This window comes from Panthera pardus, unplaced genomic scaffold (genome assembly GCF_024362965.1).
Source record: "Panthera pardus isolate Hobbes unplaced genomic scaffold, ASM2436296v1 HiC_scaffold_18, whole genome shotgun sequence".
In the NCBI taxonomy this organism is placed as follows: Eukaryota; Metazoa; Chordata; class Mammalia; order Carnivora; family Felidae; genus Panthera; species Panthera pardus.
In genome coordinates this window covers 4,093,148-4,112,482 of record NW_026526743.1, presented here as the reverse complement: position 1 = coordinate 4,112,482, position 19,335 = coordinate 4,093,148, and the positions used below count along the sequence as shown (strand labels likewise).

Below are 19,335 nucleotides of genomic sequence, written 5' to 3'. Positions count from 1 at the left end.
CTTCGAGTAACTACTCAGGTTTCCGGAGGGAGGGAGAGGAGAAGGGAGGACTTACCAAGTCAGAAGAGTATCTCGGCAACTAGGGGCAGCTCTACTTCCGGTCCTTTTTCCGGGCGGAAGTGGGCGTAGCGCTGAGGGGAAAACAGCCCTCCTTTCCGGTGTAGGGGCACAGTTGAAGAAGCGACGGAGGGTCGAGGAGTCGTTTGTGAGGTGAGTTCCAGGGGGTGGGGGGGATCGTGTTGCTGCGATCGCTTTCCCGCGGGCTAGACTTCTGGGGTCCTGAGGGAGACAGGGACAGGGTTTCGAATTCCCGACTCCCTGTCAATCATTAATAGACGACTCCAGGCGCCCCGTGTCTGAAGCTGAACTACATCTCCCGGCATCCCCGGGAGGTAACCAGGCCTCCATCCGGCACTTCTTAAGTGTTGGTATTCCACCATAGAGGGCTGTGGGCCGGGGGTCCCAGGGGAAGGAGGAGACTGGGACTCTTGGGAGGGTCTAAGGAGTGGGACTTGAGGAAGAAGGACCCCCTTTCCTGGCCTCAGTTTCCCATCTGTGACCGGGAGGGCGGAGGAGTTGTGCAGTCGCCCGCCGCTGTCTTCTCTGCATTTTTTTTTTTTTTTTTTTTTTTTTTTTGACAACTCCTTCCTTCTCAGAGTTGGTGGAGGCTTTAACCTTTTCCTCTGGGGAGGTCTGGGGTCAGGCCGACCTGGGTTCTCATCCCGATGGTGCTGTTGAGTCGGTGTGAACTTGGGCCTCGAAGGCTTTTACTTTAATGTTTTATTGTGAAAATGTTCAAACTCACAGAGAATAATGTAAGAATCCCTATCGCCTATGGGGCGCTTGGGTGGCTCAGTCGGTTGAGCATCCGACTTTGGCTCAGGTCATGATCTTGGGGTTTGTGAGTTCAGGCCCCCTGTCGGACTCTCTGCTGACCGCTGGGAGCCTGGAACCTGCTTCAGATTCTGTGATAACGCTGCTGAGAATATTTGTGTGAGAATTTTTGTGTGGACGTGTTTTCATTTCTGTCGGAAGCAGCATTGCTGAATCAAATGGGAACTGTACCTTTAGGCTTTTGAGAAACTGCCAGACTTTTCCACAGTGGCTGCCCCAGCCTCCATTCCCACTCAGTGTGTAAGGGTTCCAGTTTCTCGACACTTGTTATGATCTGACTTTTCGGTTGTCATCCTCCTAGTGGGTTTGAACTGGTATCTCACTGTGGTTTTTTATTGCATTACTTAAAGTTTTATTAGGGCGCCTGGGTGGTCCAGTCGGTTAGGCGCGTCAGACTTCAGCTCAGGTCATGATCTTGCGGTCTGTGGGTTCGAGCCCCGCATCGGGCTCTGTGCTGATGGCTCAGAGCCTGGATGGAGCCTGCTTCAGATTGTGTGTCTTCCTCTCTCTCTGCCCCTCTCCCCTCCTCTCAAAAAATAAACATTAAAAAATAATAATAAAATAAAAAGTAAAGTTTTATTTATTTATTTAGAGAGAGTGCACCCATGAACGGAGGAGGGGGAGAGAGAGAATCCCAGGCAGGCTCTATGCTGTCTGTGGGGCTCGATCTCATGAATCATGAGATCATGACCTGAGCCAAAACCAAGAGTCTGATGCTCAACCGACTGCGCCACCCAGGCACCCCTATTTAGTTCGAAAGATTTTTTAAATATAATTTTCTAATGTCTATTTTTTGAGAAAGAGAGAGAGAAACAGAGTGCGAGTGAGGGAGGGGCAGAGAGAGAAGGAGACACAGAATCCGAAGCAGGCTCCAGGCTCTGAGCTGTCAGCACGGAACTCACGAACTGCAGGATCATGACCTGAGCCGAAGTCTGACCCTTAACCAACTGAGCCACCAAGGCACCCCTTAAAGATTTTGTTTTTAAGTAATTGCTCTACACGCAACATGGGGCTCAAACTTGCAACCCTGAGATCAAGAGTCACGTGCCCTAGGGACCGAGCCAGCCAGGCGCCCCCTCACCCCACCCCTTGCCTATTTTTAAATTGGGTCACTCATCTTTTTATTATTGAGTTATAAGTCTTTCGTATATTCTAGATGTTATTCCTTGATTGGATATATGATTTGCAACCCCCACTTGTCTTTGTACAGCCTGCAAACTAAGAACGGTTGTAACGTTTTTAAAAAATTAGACAAAATCAAAAGAAATGATATCTTGTGACCCATGGCAATTTGCGTGATTCAGATGTCCGTGTCCACAAGGAGACTTTTATTGGAACACAGCCATGCACGTTCATGTCCGTGGTGTCCACGGCTGCTCTTGCCATAGGAGAGCCGAGCTGAGTAGTTGTGATGGGCCCAATGGGCCACGAAGTCAAAAATCTTTTTTTTTTTTTTTTAATGTTTATTTATTTTGGAGAGAGACAAAGAGCACGAGTGGGGGAGGGGCAGAGAGAGAAGGAGACACACGATCTGAAGCAGGCTTCAAGCCATCGGCCCAGAGCCCGACCCCGGGCTCGAACTCACGAACCGTGAGATCATGACCTGAGCCGAAGTCCCGACGCTCCACCGACTGAGCCACCCAGGCGCCCCCAAAGTCCAAAATCTTTACTATCCTGACCCTTTTTGGTTGATCCCTGCCACGTTCCTTATGTTGAAGCCCTCGCCAGCAATACGACTATTTCGGAGATTGTCTGTGACGGACAAAATGAAGGTTACGTGAGATCGTGGGAGTGGAGTCCTACCGCGTGGGGTTGGTGTTGTTAGGACAGGAGGAGATGCCAGAGAGCACGCTCTCTGCCCTGTGAGGACACAGCAAGAAGGCGGCCAGCTATCCGGGAGCCAGGAAGAGAGAGTCCTCACCAGAAGCTGACCATGCTAGCACCGTGATCTTGGACTTCCAGCCTCCAGAACCATAAATATCTCCACAAATAAACGTCTGTTGTCTAAGCCACATTCCAGTAGATGGAATTTTGTTCTGGCAGCCCTAGCCGACTGATGCAGATAGGAAGAGCCAAACCTGCACTGTAAAGTTACATTCTTATCCTTTCCGCTAACGGGTATTGGCACCCTGCGAACATGCAGTTCCCTTCAGTCTTTCCCTTAAGGGCATCCCTCAACAATCGTTGCCTCGTCAACTGTGTCGTCAGGGGTTGCAAAATGATTTTCCACTTCTTTTACTTATCTTTTCTCTTTTTTTGACGTTTATTCATTTTTGAGAGACAGAGAGAGACAGAGCATGAGTCGGGGAGGGGCAGAGAGAGAGGGAGACACAGAATCCAAAGCGGGCTCCAGGCTCGGGGCTGTCAGCACAGAGCCCAGTGCGGGGCTTGAACCCACAAACCGTGAGATTATGACCTGAGCTTGAAGTTGGACGCTCTACCAACTGAGCCACCCAGGTGTCCCTTTAAATTAAAAAAAAAAAAAAAAGTTTTGTTTTTTTTTTAAATGTTTATTTATTATTGAGAGACAGAGAGACAGAGCATGAGCAGGGGAGGGGCAGAGAGAGAGGGAGACACAGAATCCGAAGCAGGCTCCGGGCTCTGAGCTGTCAGCACAGAGCCCGATGCGGGGCTCGAACCCACAAACCACAAGATCATGACCTGAGCTGAAGTTGGACGCTCAACCAACGGAGCCACCCAGGTGCCCCTAAAATTTCTTTTTAATGTTTATTTATTTTTGAGAGAGAGAGAGTACAAGCAGGGGAGGGGCAGAGGGAGAGGGAGACACAGAATCTAAAGCGGGCTCCAGACTCTTAGCTGTCAGGACAGAGCCCGATGTGGGGGTTGAACCCACAAACTGCAAGATCTTAACCGCAGCCAAAGTCAGATGCTTAACCAACTGAGCCACCCAGGCGCCCCTGCATCAGCCATTATTAATAGAGAATCTCTGGGGGTGCCTGGCTGGCTCAGTCAGAGGGGTGTGTGATTCTTGATCTTAGGGCTGTGAGTTCGAGCCCCACGTTGGGCGTAGAGATTACTTAAATAAAAACTTGAAAAAAACAGGAGAATCTCAGATGCTCACTTTTGCTTTTAGCGAACTCTCTTGGTACTGCTTACACCCCGTCCTAACTCTGTGATTTCCTTGAGTGTAATTAGCTCCTTGGTTTCCTTTAACACAGAAGCCTTCATACCCCTGGAATGGCCTGGCACACACCTTTTAGGGAGAGGGGTGTGTGGCATTCTCTAGGTTCTCAAAGGGATCTCTGACCCCACCAAAAGGTTAAGAGCCACTGGTTTTAGAGTTCAGAAAACCAACTGCAGAAAAAGACGGCAGGGAGTCGGTAATTTGAACGCCAGCCAGAACCATTAGCGTGTTAATGGTATTGTGGTCATGGTTTTTAAAAGTCCCATCGCAGCGCTGTGCCCTGTGCCCTTCGAGCCCTAGCTGCTAGTCCCAAGAGGCCGTGCAGCACTTTACTAAGTGGCTAGTTTGACTTGAGGGACTGAATTTTTCTCGGTTCTTTCATTTTAATTCATTTAAATAGAAACGCCAACACTAGACCGAGTTATCGGAAACCTTGTAAGCATGTTCGGAACAGAGGTGGTATGTGAATGTACCTTGGCAGCCGTAAATCACAAAACCTAAATAGAGGTCAAGTATCTCCAGTGAACGTTTCGTGTCTGAATTGAAATGTGTTGAAAGAGTAAAGCATAGTCCAGATCTTGAAGGCTTTGTACAAAAAAAAAAGGGAGGGTGGGAAATGGGTTGGCCTGTGTCCTCAGACTGTCACCCTCTTGGGAGGACTGACAGTTGTCATGCGGTTAAGGGGGCGGCTCCGCAGCCTGCTTGCCTGGGTTCCCCTTCCCAGCTGGGGGATGCCCGAGCCTGTTTCCTCCCCCGGAAGTGGGGCATGATGATAAGCAGGAGATAGGATTTTGGAATTTCTCTGAAATACTAGCGACAGCAGATGGCAGTAGTTCTGTTCTCTGTTTTGAACTTGGCCCTAATGAGGTGACCATACAGCCGCGGTGGGTCCTGCCACGGCCGCCCACCAGCCCGTTAGCCCGTGGCCAGCAGCTCTTAAACTTTTTGGTCTCCGTGTCGTAAAAGTCATCCAGGACTCCAGAGAACTTTTGTTTATGTGAGTTCTATCGATTCATATTTGCTGTACCAGAAATTAAACCTGATGTGAAAAAAGGTTTTTATGGGGCGCCTGAGTGGCTCAGTCGGTAAAGCGTCCGACTCTTGGTTTCAGCTCAGGGCATGATCTCACGGTTCATGGGTTCGAGCCCCGCATCGGGCTCCATACTGACAGCGTGGAGCCTGCCTGGGATTCTTCTCTCTCCCTCTCTGTCTGCCCCTTCTTCACTCTCTCTTTTTCTCTCTCTCTGTCTAAATAAACTTTAAAAAAGAAAAAGGTTTGGGGCGCCTGGGTGGCTCAGTCGGTTAAGCGGCTGACTTCGGCTCAGGTCATGATCTCGTGGTCCGTGAGTTCGAGCCCCGCGTCGGGCTCTGTGCTGACAGCTCAGAGCCTGGAGCCTGTTTCGGATTCTGTGTCTCCCTCTCTCTGACCCTCCCCCATTCATGCTCTGTCTCTCTCTGTCTCAAAAATAAATAAACGTTAAAAAAAAAAAAAGAAAAAGAAAAAGGTTTTTATTGAGCAGTAATTCACATAACACAAAATTCATCCATTTAAAGTGATATATACACTATTTTGTGCAATCACCACCACTTATCATTCTAGAACATTTTCATCACCCCAAAAAGAAACCAGAAAGCCACTCCTCACTTCCCCTTCTCCCATCCTGTGGTAACCACCATTCTGCTTTCTGTCTCCATGGATTTGCCTGTTCTGGACATTTCTTATACGTGGAACCCTACGATACATGGCCTTTGTGCCAGCTTCCTTTCTCTTAGCATAATAAAACGTTATTTAAAAATCGGCTCCACACCCACTGTGGGGCTTGAATTCAGGACCCTGAGATTAAGAGTCACATGCTCCACCAACTGAGCCAGCCAGGCGCCCCTAAAACATTTTTAAAAGCCAAGGATGCAGAAGCATACACTCAGTTTGCGGTGGGAGCAACGACATCCTCACGTGTCACGCTGTCTCTGGAAAACTCCACTGTGCACTTGTGAGAGAGCGAGAGTAACAAAGGCAAACACATGTTATTATTATGGAAATAGCTTGTGGACCCCCTGAAGGTATCTTAGGAACCCCTCTAGGATCCCCGGACCTTACTTTGAGAACCGCTGCCCTAGGCAATGGCTTCACTTCTAAGAATCCTTTTGCCCATCTGAAAAATGGTCATGGGCCAGACTTCAGAGAGTGGTTGAGGTTGGACAATCAATGAGATGGGGGCACAGAGAGTTGGCGTGGGGTCAGGGATCTTAGCAGTGTTCTGTGGGACTGTTTCATTATCACCTGGCCAAGTCAAAAAAAAAAAAAAAAAAAAAAAGGTTGCCTCTGTAGTTGCTTCTTTTACTCTTGGAGGGAAAATGTCTCCGGCCATGGCCATGAAGCCAAAGAGCGTAGAAACCCCTGTCATTGGCCACAAGACGAGCAGCTGTGTGCCAAATCCCACAGAGGGTCAAGGCAGTTGACAACTAAGAATAGAGTAGGGAATTTGGCCATGAGGAGGTCAATGCGACCTTCATGAGTGGCAGTTGGGGGGGCTGGGGCTGAAGCCAGAGGGTGGGGGGAGGAGTGCCTGGCAGGTGAGCGAGGGGAGACAGCAGGTGCTGGATGTTTGCTCAAAAGCTTGGGGGTGAGGGGAAGTTGGAGGAGGGCCATGGGTCAAGTTGGGGCGTTTCACCAAGGTTAGCTGTCGCAAGCAGCACAGTGGCCACCACTGGGGTGAAATGTTTTGTGTCTCGACTGGGGTGGCAGTCACAAGGGCATACATCTCTGTCAACACGCATCAGATCTATGTCCATACACCGAAGAACAAAAATCAGCTTCTGAGAGGAAATCGCCAGTAGGGGGAGAGCGAGATCCATAGCTCGGAGAGGGAGAGAGTTTTGTGGTTCAAGTTCTGAATGTGAAAGACAAGAGTCTGAAGGCGACCAGAAGAGGGGAATGGAGACAAAGTTACTTTTTGCAGTTTGGGAGTCCTTGGCTGTGTCCCCCCGCCCCCGGCTCCACCCCAGCCTTCTGGACCTTTCTCACAACCAGAGAGCCAGAGAGAATATTTCCTGAACACCGCCTATGTGCCAGGCTCTGAGCAGGACTCACTCAGCTGTCACAGAAATCCGGTCCCGGCAATGAGATCCCATGGTTAGCCCAGGGATGATTAACTTTTTGCCAAATTAAACCAAGGCTCAGAGAAAGGAAATGGCCACCCTAGGGTCACAACAGCCAATGCGGGGCCAACCCTGGACTCAAGCCCAGGCTGAAGGTCATCTTGCCCAATCCTTGATCCCTATAGCCTACACCCCCCTCCTGTAGCTCCAGCCCCTGATTAGTCCCCACCGACACATGGGCAACCACTCCGATATGCAGAATACACACGCTCTTGTTTGTAAGTATTCTTTAATACGCACTATCTTGGGGCGCCTGGGTGGCTCAGTGTGGTGGTTAAGCATTCAACTCTTGATTTCCGCTCAGGTCATGATCTCACGGTTCGTGAGTTTGAACCCCATGTTAAGTTCCGAGCTGACAGTGCAGAGCCTGCTTTGGATTCTCTCTCTCTCCCTTTCTCTGTGCCCTTCCCATGCTCCCTCTTTCTCTCTTTCTCTCTCAAAAGTAAGTAAAACAATAAAATGTACTATCTTGCACACACGTAGCTTGGTAGTAATTCTGTTTTATTTTTTAAATTTTATGTATTTTATTTTAGAGAGAGTATGTGCACATGAGCAGGGGAGAGGGGCAGAGGGGGAGAGAAAGAGAATCTTAAGCAGGATCCACCCTCAGCACAGTGTCCAACTCAGGGCTCGATCCCACGACCCCAGGAACGTGACCTGATCCGAAATCAAGAATCAGATGCTCCACTGGCTGAGCTACCCAGGTGCCCCTTACTTTTTTTTTTTTTCTTATTTTTTATACCCAGTGTTAAGATCCACCTGTGATACCTTGCATGTATCTAGCAGATTGCATCTCACTGCTGGGTGGTCTCCGGGATGGGCTGTCACCACCCATTCTCCCAGGGAGGGACATCAGGTGCCTTTGACTCCCCTCTGGTATAAATAACACTGCTGTGGACATCCTTGGGCATGCTCCTTGTGGGTGTCTCTGAGAATGTCTTTGGGGCCCATCACCCACGGTGCAGAATCACCTATGCTTACCTGGCTAAAGTACCACCAGCCTGTGTTCCAGGAGGCTGACCCTGTCCACTCTCCCCACTGCATTGCCTTAAGGGTCCTGAAACTGATCATGTGTCCTCACCAAGCCCTGGTCTTACCCAGCTTTTTGAAGTTTCGCCTGTCAGCCTGATGATGATAGGTATGAAGTGCTATCTCACTGTGGTTTTCATCTGAAGAGAGCTGGATTATCTCTCCATACGCTCGTTAGTCTTTGAGCCGCTTCTGTAAGTTGCCTTTTCACATCCTTTGCTCATTTTCCTGTCAGGGTGGCTGTTTTTTTTTCTTGTTGATTTGCCAGAGCCCCATGTACAGTCAGTTCCGCTAGAACACCTGTTTTGAAAATGTGAATTCCGGGGCACCCGGCTGACTCAGTCAGTTAAGCATCCGACTTCGGCTCGGGTCACGAGCTCACGGTTCGTGAGTTCGAGCCCCGCGTCGGGCTCCGTGCTGACAGTGCAGAGCCTGCTTGAGATTCTGTCTTTCTGCCCCTCCCGACTCATGCTTTCTCTCTCTCTCTCAAAATAAATGAATAAACTTAAAAAGAAAGAAAGAAAATGGGAATTTATCCCGGTGCAATCGATCATGTTTGGAAACAATTGGACCATAGTGCAGATTTCCCCTTTGCTTACGTGTGCTTTCACCCACCCAGGCGAGAGGGTGGTGAACCCCCCAAAACCGCACTCCACTGCAGTGAGCCTGTAGGCATACACCGAGCGCACACTTGCATACATAACCCCAAACAGAACATCTCTGAGGCCCCTCACTTCACCGTGTCTGTATGTAAGGAGCCCCACGCATCCTCATCTGCTGCCAGAACTTCTCGATTTCAGAGAACCCTCCTTCCGCCGCCTCAGAGTAACTCAGAGGGTGCACCCCTTCTGATGCATGATTCCACAAGCAGAGTGTAGGTCACTTTCCAAAGTAAAATGCTGTCTTTCTTTTTGGAGTCTGTGGGTATTTCCTAACCAGTCGACGCGTGTGAGACTGTCCTCCGCTGACCCACCCCCCGTTTTCCCATCTGGCAAGGCCAGGGGCAGGTCGGCTCCGAGCGCCTGTCCTCCCTGGGGCCTCCCTCCACCACAGCCCTGCAACTGTCCCCTCCTCCTCCCCGCAGGATGACCCGGCACGGCAAGAACTGCACGGCAGGGGCCGTCTATACCTACCACGAGAAGAAGAAGGACACAGGTACTGGGTTTGGGAGGGGGGACAGTTGTATCTCAAAGGCACCATCTCACTTTGCACCTCCGGTTGTGTCTTCTGGGCATGTCTCTTTCCCTCCCCACCCCACCCGCCGACCGATGGTCATGACACTAAGAGTAACAGCCCACGCGATCCCGTGCCCCTGCAGTGGGCGCTTATGGCTTGTCGTAGCCATATTCCAGAGGCAGAAACTGAGGCCCAGAGAGGGCCACGCCCTTGAGTCTGGGCTGAGGGGAGTCAGGCGTGAGCCTCTCTACCTGGCAACTTCGGTGACAGCCTGTCACTTACCCTCTGGATTGACACCTTCCTGAGGGTTATGCCCCGCCCCCAATGCGCACACACAGCCCGAGCTCTTGACTGCCTGTCTCTCGGAGTCCCGCCCAACACCCCCCCCCCCCACATGCAAGTTCTCTCTGTGCCTTTCTCTTGGGGTTTCGCAAGGGGCACCTCTCCTGTCCTTCCATCCCTCTGCCTCTGTCTGTCCCCAGCGGCCTCAGGCTATGGGACCCAGAACATTCGACTGAGCCGGGATGCTGTCAAGGACTTTGACTGCTGCTGCCTCTCTCTGCAGCCCTGCCACGACCCTGTCGTCACGTGAGCTGGGGAACTGCACTGGGGGGTGTGGGGAACCGCCTGCACAGCCAGGGCGCCCTGGGCAAGCCCCTTAACCCCTCAAGAGCCTCAGTGTGCTCATCTGAGACATGGGCACGATCCTAACGTGTTCCCCAGGGATGTGGAAAAGAATACATCCGTAACAGAGGGTAGGGCCCTTGGATCCTTGCCTGGCACATAATAATAGCTTATGTGTGGAGCATTTACCATTCCCCGCCTTGTGGTCTGGCAGAGGCCTCGGTGAGATAATGGGTACAAGGTGCTTAGTCCAGTGACTAAATATGGGCTCACTTTACAGGTCTGTTTTACAGACATAGTGACGAGAGCAGACGGTGGCTCAGGGTCCCTGAGGCCACCTGCAGGTTCAGTGATTCATTGGAAGAACTCGCAACTCAGAAAGGTGGTTAAGAGTCAGTGACGGCTTATTACGGTACAAAGATGGAGATTAAGTCAGTCAGGGGAGAAGGCACATGGGGCCGAGCCCAGGAGGGACCAGGATCGAGCCTCCAGTTGTCCTCTCCTAATAGGGTCACACAGACAGCGCTAGTCTCCCGACAACGACATGTGACAGCAGGCAGACATGGGCGCCACCCACCGGGGGAAACTCACGGGAGCCCCAGTGTCCAGGGATTTTACTGGAGGCTGGTAACTCAGGCATGGCGTGACTTTGGTCTCCGGGCCCTCCAGAGGTCTAACCTCATACCACATGGCCCAGCCACCTCCCCCACCAGGTGAACTAAGACACTTTTATCAGGCAGCACATTCCAAGGGCTCAGAGGCTCCCTCCTGGGAGCTGGTTCAAGGGCCGGGTCCTTTGGAACGTGTAGGGTTTGGAGAACGCGGCCCGCTGAGCTAGCCCTTTATTGCACAAGATTTTCCCTACAAGGCAAAGCCAGGATAGTGAAAATGGCGTGGTCACTCAGAGAGCTGTGCTAGGCACCGCGTGACCCGCCGCCTGGAAGACGCTTCGTGCGTGCCCAGGGCAGGGAGCCTATGGCTTCCCATCCCGTCCTGTCCTTACAGCCCGGATGGTTACCTGTACGAGCGTGAGGCGATCCTGGAGTACATTTTGCACCAGAAGAAGGAGATCGCCCGGCAGATGAAGGTGATGGGGATGGGGGCACGGGCGGGCGGCTTTGATCCCGAGCTCACAGAGCCTCTCTGGCCTTCTTGTCTAAGTTCCTTTTCCCTCTGAGCCTTTGCCTATGCTGTTCCCTCTGCTTGGCGCACCGTCCCGTCCCCCGCTTCTCCTGGTTAGCTCCTTCTCCTTCTCCAGATTTCCTCCCAGGCGTCGCCTCCTCTGACCTCCTGCTAGTCCAGGGCCTCAAGGGTCTGCCCACCCCCCACAACCTCTTGACACTTATGGTTGTGACTCAGCCTGTGGCTGACGTGTGCCCACTTCCGCCACTAGATGGCAGGCCCCAGGGGCAGGGAACAGATCTTTTGCCCACCCCATGGCCCTAGGTTCTCTGTGAACACTTGGTAAATTGACTGATGTCACCTCATCTCCCTGGGCCTCGGTTGCACTGCCTCTCAAATGGGCTGACAGGGCCAAATCAGAGGGCGCTGCAGGGCGTGTGGGAGATGCTCACAGATCAGAATTCTCGAGGCATTTACTTGGAGCCATGCCCACTTTCCACGGCTGAACTCATTTTGTGGGTAGGAGGGACCCCGTTTATCGCCGTGTTTGAGGCGCAGCTGGTCGATCTCCCTCCTTTTCCTGCCAGGCTTCCTAGAGCTCCAGAAACACTGAGGGTTAGATTCTTTTTGTTTTTGTTTTTAATGTTTATGTATTTTTGAGAGAGAGAGGCAGAGTCTGAGCACGAGCAGGAGAGCGGCAGAGAGAGAGAGAATGGGAGACACAGAATCTAAAGCAGGCTCTAGGCTTCAAGCTCAGCACAGAGCCCGACACGGAGCTCAAACCCATGAGCCATGAGATTATGACCTGAGCCAAAGTTGGACACTTCACCGACTGAGCCACCTAGGCACCCTATTTTTTTCTTTTTTTTTAAGTTTATTTATTTATTTATTTATTTAGAGAGAGAAATATCAGGGGGGGTGGGGAAGGGCAGAGAGAGAGGGAGAAAGAATCCTAAGCAGGTTCCTATCAGTGCAGAGCCTGACGTGGGGCTTGAACTCACGAACCCAAACCTGGGAGATCATGACCCGAGCTGAAATCAAGAGTCAGATACTGGGGCGCCTGGGTGGCTCAGTCGGTTGAGCGTCCGACTTCGGCTCAGGTCATGATCTCACGGCCTGTGAGTTCGAGCCCCGCATCGGGCTCTGTGCTGACAGCTCAGAGCCTGGAGCCTGTTTCAGATTCTGTGTCTCCCTCTCTCTGCCCCTCCCCTGTTCATGCTCTGTCTCTCTCTCTCTCTCTCTCTCTCTCTCTCTCTCTCTCTGTCAAAAATAAATAAACATTAAAAAAAAAAGAAAAAAGAATTAGATACTTAACCCACAGAGCCACCCAGGCGCCCCAAGGGTTAGTTTCTTGTTGAGCCTTTTGTCTTGAGTAAGTGGCTTTCCCTGTGCCTATACCCTCTGCATGGCTTAGTGGCCGCCTGGGTGCTCCCTCATCAGGGTGACCATGCTAGAGGTCCTCCCGAGCACCAGTTCCCCTCCGTCTTCTCCTCACGCAGCTGGGTGGCCCGGGGCAGTCCTAGAACCCAGCGCTGTGTCCCTGTGTCTCCACACACCTGTACCACCTGCACACTTAGGGTTCTGTGATCGTTCATTGCTTCTTAACCCTCCTGGAGCTCGCCTCGAGGGCAGGACAGGATCTACAGTACCTACCCTGTAAAATCAATATAATATGGCCCACGGGCACATGAATCGAGCGCTTGCTCTGTGCCGAAAATCTCCCGCGTAACCCAGTGAACCTCCGCGGTCAGTCGCCATTGTTAGCCTGTTTTACAAATGAAGAAACTGAGGCCGGGAGGAGTCACAGCACTTACTGGAGGTCACAGAGCTCCTCGGTGACGGAGGCAAGGTTTAAGCTCTGGCCGTCTGTCCCCTGCCAAACTGCTGACCACTCTGCTGCCTAGGAACAAAGAGGCCACTGAGTCCCAAACCAGCTAAATGGGAAATGACCTAAGTGCCCTGCGGTGGGGGAAGGGACGAGCAAAGGCAGCAGAGCCACGCCACAGATTACAACATCCACGGGTTAAAGATTCACACCCTGTCGCTTCAGCGTCCGACCGCGGCTCAGGTCGTGGGTTCGAGCCCTGCGTTGGACTCCACCTGTCGGTGGAGCTGAGCCGAGCTGAAATCAAGAGTCAGATACTGGGGCGCTTGGGTGGCTCAGTCGGTTAAGCGTCCGACTTCGGCTCATGTCATGATCTCACGGCCTGTGAGTTCGAGCCCCGCTCGTACACAGCCTGCTTGGGATTCTCTCTCCCTCTCCCACTTGGGCATGCGCCCACGCGCTCTCTCTCTCTCTCTCTCTCTCTCAAAATAAACTTTAAATAACTTAAAAAGACTCACACTCAGGCAGTTACCAGCCTCTACTAACTGCCGCTGCCAGGACCGTCCCCTGCGGAGCCCTCGGTTTACCCGTCTGTGAAATGGGAAGAGCCACCCTCAAACGCCACAACGCACGGGAAGGTGCCGAGCCCACTTCTTTCTCGCTGCCCACAGGCCTACGAGAAGCAGCGGGGTGCCCGGCGTGAGGAACAGAAAGAGCTGCAGCGGGCGGCGGCGCAGGACCAGGTGCGGGGCTTCCTGGAGAAGGAGGCAGCCATCGTGAGCCGGCCCCTCAACCCCTTCACGCCCAAGGCCGCCCCCGAGACCGGTCCAGGTGAGGGGGAGCGGACTTGCCGGGGGGCGCGGGTCCCGCAGGGCCGGGTGCCTCCCTGGGTGCGGCATCCGGGCCCCTCTCCCTCCCGCAGATGACGCCCGCCCCGGGGCCAGTGCGGGCCCCGCGGGCAAGGACAAGGACAAAGCACTGCCCAGCTTCTGGATCCCGTCGCTGACCCCCGAGGCCAAGGCCACCAAGCTGGAGAAGCCTGTGAGCATCCCCAGCACCCTGTGCCCGCTTGGCACAGAGGACCCGAGTCCCCCAGTGTCCCCAGCGCCTCCTTCCCTGCCCGGGACCCCCATCCTCCCTCCACCTGGCCCCAGCCCGGCCTGTTGACCGCACCCCCCCCCCCCCCCCCGTCCTGCGCAGTCGCGCACCGTGACCTGCCCCATGTCTGGGAAGCCGCTGCGCATGTCTGACCTGACACCCGTGCGCTTCACGCCGCTGGACAGCTCCGTGGACCGCGTGGGGCTCATCACACGCAGTGAGCGCTACGTGTGCGCTGTGACCCGCGACAGCCTGAGCAACGCCACGCCTTGCGCTGTGCTGAGGCCCTCGTGAGTCGCCCGGGGAGGATGACCTGGGGACCTGCAGGGCCGGGCCGGGCCGGGCAGTGTGGCTGCCCCTCACCCGAGCGGGGCCTTCTCTGATCGCTGTCTCCCACCCTCACTCTCACCGAAGTGGGGCTGTGGTCACCCTGGAGTGCGTGCAGAAGTTGATTCGGAAAGACATGGTAGACCCCGTGAACGGGGAGAAGCTGACCGACCGGGACATCATCGTGCTGCAGCGGGTGAGCGGTGACCCGCCTCCCCAGGACCCCGCCCCCGTCCTCTCCCTACAACCGCACCTACTGGGGAGTAGGACCCCGCCCTGCCTCCTCCACGCCCCACCCCCGCCTTCCTAAGCTGGGGTCCTGCCTCACCTTGCGGGCTTAGGATACCCCCGCAACGGGCCCTGCAGCCCGACCTGCCTCCACCTTGGCCTCGTCCCCCCCTCCCCAGGGCGGCACCGGCTTCGCGGGCTCCGGAGTGAAGCTGCAGGCTGAGAAGTCCAGGCCGGTGATGCAGGCCTGAGTGCACAGGAGACCAAATAAACAGGCTTGGACTCACCGGCCCTTGTGGTGCCTTCGTTGGCCTCGCGGGAGCCCTGGGGCCACACGGGGAGCCCTCCAGCGTGCACCTGCTGCAGTGCCCCAGTGTGAAGGCGTGGGCTAAAGTTACCTTTAAGGTGGTCTGACGTTAAGAGGAAAATCCGAACTGAGCCCACACGCACGCGTTAAAACTGGGCAAGAGGGGCGCCTGGGTGGCTCAGCCGGTCAAGCGGCCGACTTCAGCTCAGGTCACGATCTCGCGGTCCGTGAGTTCGAGCCCCGCATCGGGCTCTAGGCTGATGACTCAGAGCCTGGAACCTGCTTCCGGTTCTGTGTCTCCCTCTCTCTCTGCCCCTCCCCCGTTCATGCTCTGTCTCTGTCTCAAAAATAAATAAAACATTAAAAAAAAAATTTAAAAAAAAAAACAAAACAAAACTGGGCTAGAGCGGCCAGAGGTCAAGGTCCCAGCTGCGACCGTAGGCAGGCGCCGCTTTGACAGGCTAAGTAGAAATCCCGCCGCATCTTTTTGAGTCATTCCACATTCGAAGCCCGCGAGATGTCCAGGAAAGCCTCTCTCCCAAGTAAAGGGTGGTGAGACGCCCAAAGGAAACAAAATGCAGTGAGAGCAGCCGGCACCCAGTCAGGAGCCCTCCTCCCTGACCCTTGACTGCCGGAAGGCCAAGAGCAAGAAGAAACCCTTGTCCAAGGACGCCAGAGGCCGGGGGCTGCACAGTACCGGGCAGGTGTGGAGAGCCGAGGGTGCAGGGGGGAGGAGGCCGCAGAGGGTGGGGCCTGGTGCACCTGCCTGGAGTCAGCTTACGGAGGAGCACAGGGGCAGGTCTTAGAGCTCTGTGGGTTTTTTCTCCCCGTTTTTTAAATTTAGTTTTTAATGTTTATGTTAGAGAGAGTGAGAGAGCGCGCAGCGGCGGGGTGAGGGGGGCAGGGCAAAGAGAGAGAGACACACACACAGAATCAGAAGCAGGCTCCAGGCTCTGAGCTGTCAGCACAGAGTCAAACCCAGGGCCCGAACCCATGAACCGGGAGATCATGACCTGAGCCGAAGTCGCAGGCTTAACCGACTGAGCCACCCAGGCGCCCCTAGAGCTATGTTTTCAATGACCATCGACTCATAAAAGCACCCGTGGGCAGTGTGCAAAGTAGAGCATATGTCAAGCAAAGATCGACAAGCCTTAACGTTCCCGCCCTGAGGGACACCTAGGTTCTGTCTTCTAGGGCTTTCTCCACGTGTGTACACGAGTTGGCTCAACCAGCGTGACATCTCAGGGCATGTGCTGTTCGTTCAGCAAACAGTCTCTGCCTTTTCACTTCTGTAAAAAGTTTTCATCAAACGCCCAGACCCGACTCAAAGGACCGGGAAGTGCCCTTCCGTGCTCTTTGGTGAAGACCCTGTCTGGTGTCTGCAGGGGAAGGTTTGGGTAGGAGGGGGGTGTATCATCCTTGCACCCTGGGGACCCCCCCCCCCCAAAACCCAGCATTTTCTCCCCCAGAGCCTTCTAGGACCTCCCTTTGATCCCTAGACCCCAGAACCTGGAAACTGGCCCAGTTGCCACTGACATTCAAGGGCAGGCCTTGCCATCTGGGCTTGTCGATCTATGGTCCTCTTGCGTCCGGGCCACAGTCCTGGGGGAGGGACGCTTGTACCCATTTCACAGAACAGCCCACTGACCCTGAGAAGATGCTCTTGCCCAAAGACACTGCTCAAGGCTGTAGCAGAAGTCAGGTTCACTTAGAAGCCAGCCGCCTCCAGAGACCTCCCCACCCCCAGCCCTGCCCTTCCTCCCATCCTCTGTACCTTTTCCTCCCCCAGGTATCTCCACATTGTCACCCCATGAATCGCCCCCCCCCCCCCCTTAGTGAGCTTCCAGCCAACTCCTTTCTACCTAGAGCATTTCAAGCCACCCCTCAGTCCCTAAACACCCCAATCTTCAGCCTGGTTTTTTTTTTTTAAGTTTTATTTATTATTTTGAGCGAGGGAGCAGGGGAGGGGCCGAGCAAGAGGGAGAGAGAGGATCCCAAGGAGGCTCCATACTGTTGAACCGCGAGATCATGACCTGACCCGAAGTGGGACACATAACCGACTGAGCCACCCAGGTGCCCCATCAGCCTCTTTTTTTTTTTTTTTTTAAAGTTTATGTATTCATTTTGAGACAGAGGGGTGGGGAGGGGCAGAGAGAGAGGGAATCCCAAGCAAGCTCTGCACCCGCCATGAGCGCAGAGCCCAACGAGGGGCTAGAACTCACGAACTGTGGGATCATGACCTGAGCCGAAACCCAGAGCCAGACGCTTAACCAACCGAGCCACCCAGGCGCCCCTCAGCCTCTTTCTTAATCGCCCACAACCACCCCTGGGACCTTCCAGTTTTCTCTCAGCCTCCTCAGGGACTCCAGTCTTGTTCACATGTGTTCAGGCCAGCCCTGCCACCACCGATCAAAGCTTCCAGGGTTCCCAGCCTTGCACCTGTATTTCCACAAGGGGCCTAAATCCCCCTGATTCGCGGGCCCTTCGAGACCCCCTTTGCGGAGAGGCGGCAGGGTGCAGGTCAAGGTCCATCCAAGACAGTAGTTTCCTTTGAGGTTTCAAAAGGGACAGGGAGCGGAAGCAAGGGCCTCCCGGCAGCTTGAGCCGCAGCAGTGGAAGGGAGAGGAGGAGGTGCCTTTTCTCAGCAGAGGGCCCTTAGGCGCCGCTGGGGAAGTTGAGAGCAAGAAAGAGGCCAGGGGAAGGGGGGTGGGGGGTGCCTGCAGTGGCTCCGGCCTCAGCTGGCCTGCAGAGGGCACTTGCAATTCTTAAGGCGTTTAGTTGTACGTGTCTTTAAACGTCTATTTATTTATTTTGAGAGCGAGAGCAGGGGAAGGGCAGAGAGAGGAACACAGAATCCCCAGCCGACGCCACCCTGTCAGCACACAGCCCAACTCGGGTCTCGATCCCACGAACCGCGAGACCATGACCGGAGTCCATGACCACGACCTGCAGTTCTTCAGGCTTTTAAACAGGGAGATTTATTCTGGAAAGGAAAACTATATAGACAGGGGGCAATTCCTTGGTTGTCCAGGGAGGGAGCGGGATGGGCTAGGGAGGAGTGGATAGCAGGAGGCTTGGGGGAGGGGCAGCGGGGCTGTTCTGTATCTTGATGGTGGGGGTGGTTGCATGACTGATTCATCAGAATCCATAGATTTGTAACCAAACAGCGGACTTTATGGGAGTTAAAAGTCAAATTTGAAAACTAAAAAAATAAGGGGGGGGGGGAGGTGCCCGGGTGGCTCAGTCAGTTAAGCATCCGGCTCTTGATTTCAGCTCAGGTTGTAATCTCACAGTTCGTGGGTCCCCAGCCCCCAGTCGGGCTCCGTGCTGACAGTGCAGAACCTGCTTGGGACTCTCTCCTCCCTCTTTCTCTGCCCCTATCCTGCTTGCCCTCTCTCTCTCGCTGTCTCTCTTTCTTAAAAAAAAAGAAAGAGAAAGAAGGAAGGAAAGAAAGAAAGAAAGAAAGAAAGAAAAAGAAAGAAACAAGAAAGAAAGAAAGAAAAGGGAAGAAAAGGAAGAAAGAAAGAAAGAGAAAGAAAGAAGGGAAGAAAGAAGGAAAAAAAGAAAAAACTTAAAAAAAAAATTAACTTAATGATTCCACTCCTAGGTATATAACCCAAGGAGACTGAAAATCTGTCCATGCAAAAACTTCCCCATGAATGATCCGAGCGGCACTAATCACGTTAGCCGAAAAGTGGAAACAAGCCAAATGTCTTTCAAGTGCTGAATGGATACTCAAAACATGGTATAGTCATCCAGAGAAATATCATTCAGCCATAAAAATGATGACGTACCGGTACCTGCTACAACGTGGATGAACTTGGAAAACCAGTAGGCCGGGCAGCTGGCTGGCTTCAGTCAGAAGAGTGCGCGAGACTCTTGATCTCGGGGTCGTGAGTTCAAGCCCCAAGTTGGGTGTAGAGATTACTAAATAAATAAAAACAACAACACAGTATGCGAAGTGAAAAGCCAGCCATAAAAGGTCACATGATGTATGGTCCCTCTTATATAAAAAGTCCAGAATAGGCAAATCTTTTAATTTATTGGAAAATTTTTAATGTTTATTTATCTTAGAGAGTGCGAGTGGGGGGCACAGAGAGAGAGAGAGAGAGAGAGAGAGAGAGACAGAATCCAAAGCAAGCTCCAGGCTCTGAGCTGTCAGCACAGGGCCCGACGCGGGGCTCGAACTTGTGAACCACAAGATCATGACCTGAGCTGAAATCTGAGCCCCCCAGGTGCCCCAGAAACTAACTTTTTTTTTTTTTAACCACACTGGTGGGCAAGGAAACAGCGATAATTTGGCAATATCTAGTAAAAGCTAAAGATGCCAACTCCACGATCCCACAATCTCCACTGACCCATACACCCCACAGAGGCACAAACATGCTCAAAAAAACATGA

At 53.2% G+C, this 19,335-nt stretch overlaps 1 protein-coding gene and 1 long non-coding RNA gene across 4 annotated transcripts; one reads left to right on the top strand and one right to left on the bottom strand.

Annotated features, from left to right (window-relative positions):
• The first annotated feature begins 86 nt into the window (after positions 1-86).
• NOSIP (nitric oxide synthase interacting protein) lies at positions 87-14,913 on the top strand. Of its 3 annotated transcripts, none has more exons than XM_019425656.2 (9): positions 87-210; positions 9,312-9,382; positions 9,886-9,991; positions 11,033-11,114; positions 13,646-13,805; positions 13,897-14,015; positions 14,175-14,362; positions 14,487-14,595; positions 14,807-14,913. In XM_019425656.2, the coding sequence occupies exons 2-9, from the start codon at positions 9,313-9,315 to the stop codon at positions 14,876-14,878; spliced, it is 906 nt and encodes a 301-aa protein (XP_019281201.1). In that variant the 5' UTR covers positions 87-210; position 9,312; the 3' UTR covers positions 14,879-14,913. The 3 variants fall into 3 exon arrangements, with proteins under 3 accessions (XP_019281201.1, XP_019281203.1, XP_019281204.1); XM_019425658.2 differs by lacking the exon at positions 87-210 and adding an exon at positions 8,253-8,336; XM_019425659.2 differs by lacking the exon at positions 87-210 and adding an exon at positions 8,400-8,421.
• Positions 5,528-19,030, bottom strand: LOC109253055 (uncharacterized). Its single transcript, XR_002074218.2, has 2 exons — positions 18,735-19,030; positions 5,528-6,027 (listed from the first exon to the last, which is right to left on the bottom strand). It is a non-coding gene; the product is annotated as an uncharacterized LOC109253055 (long non-coding RNA).
• Between the last annotated feature and the right edge of the window lie 305 nt (positions 19,031-19,335).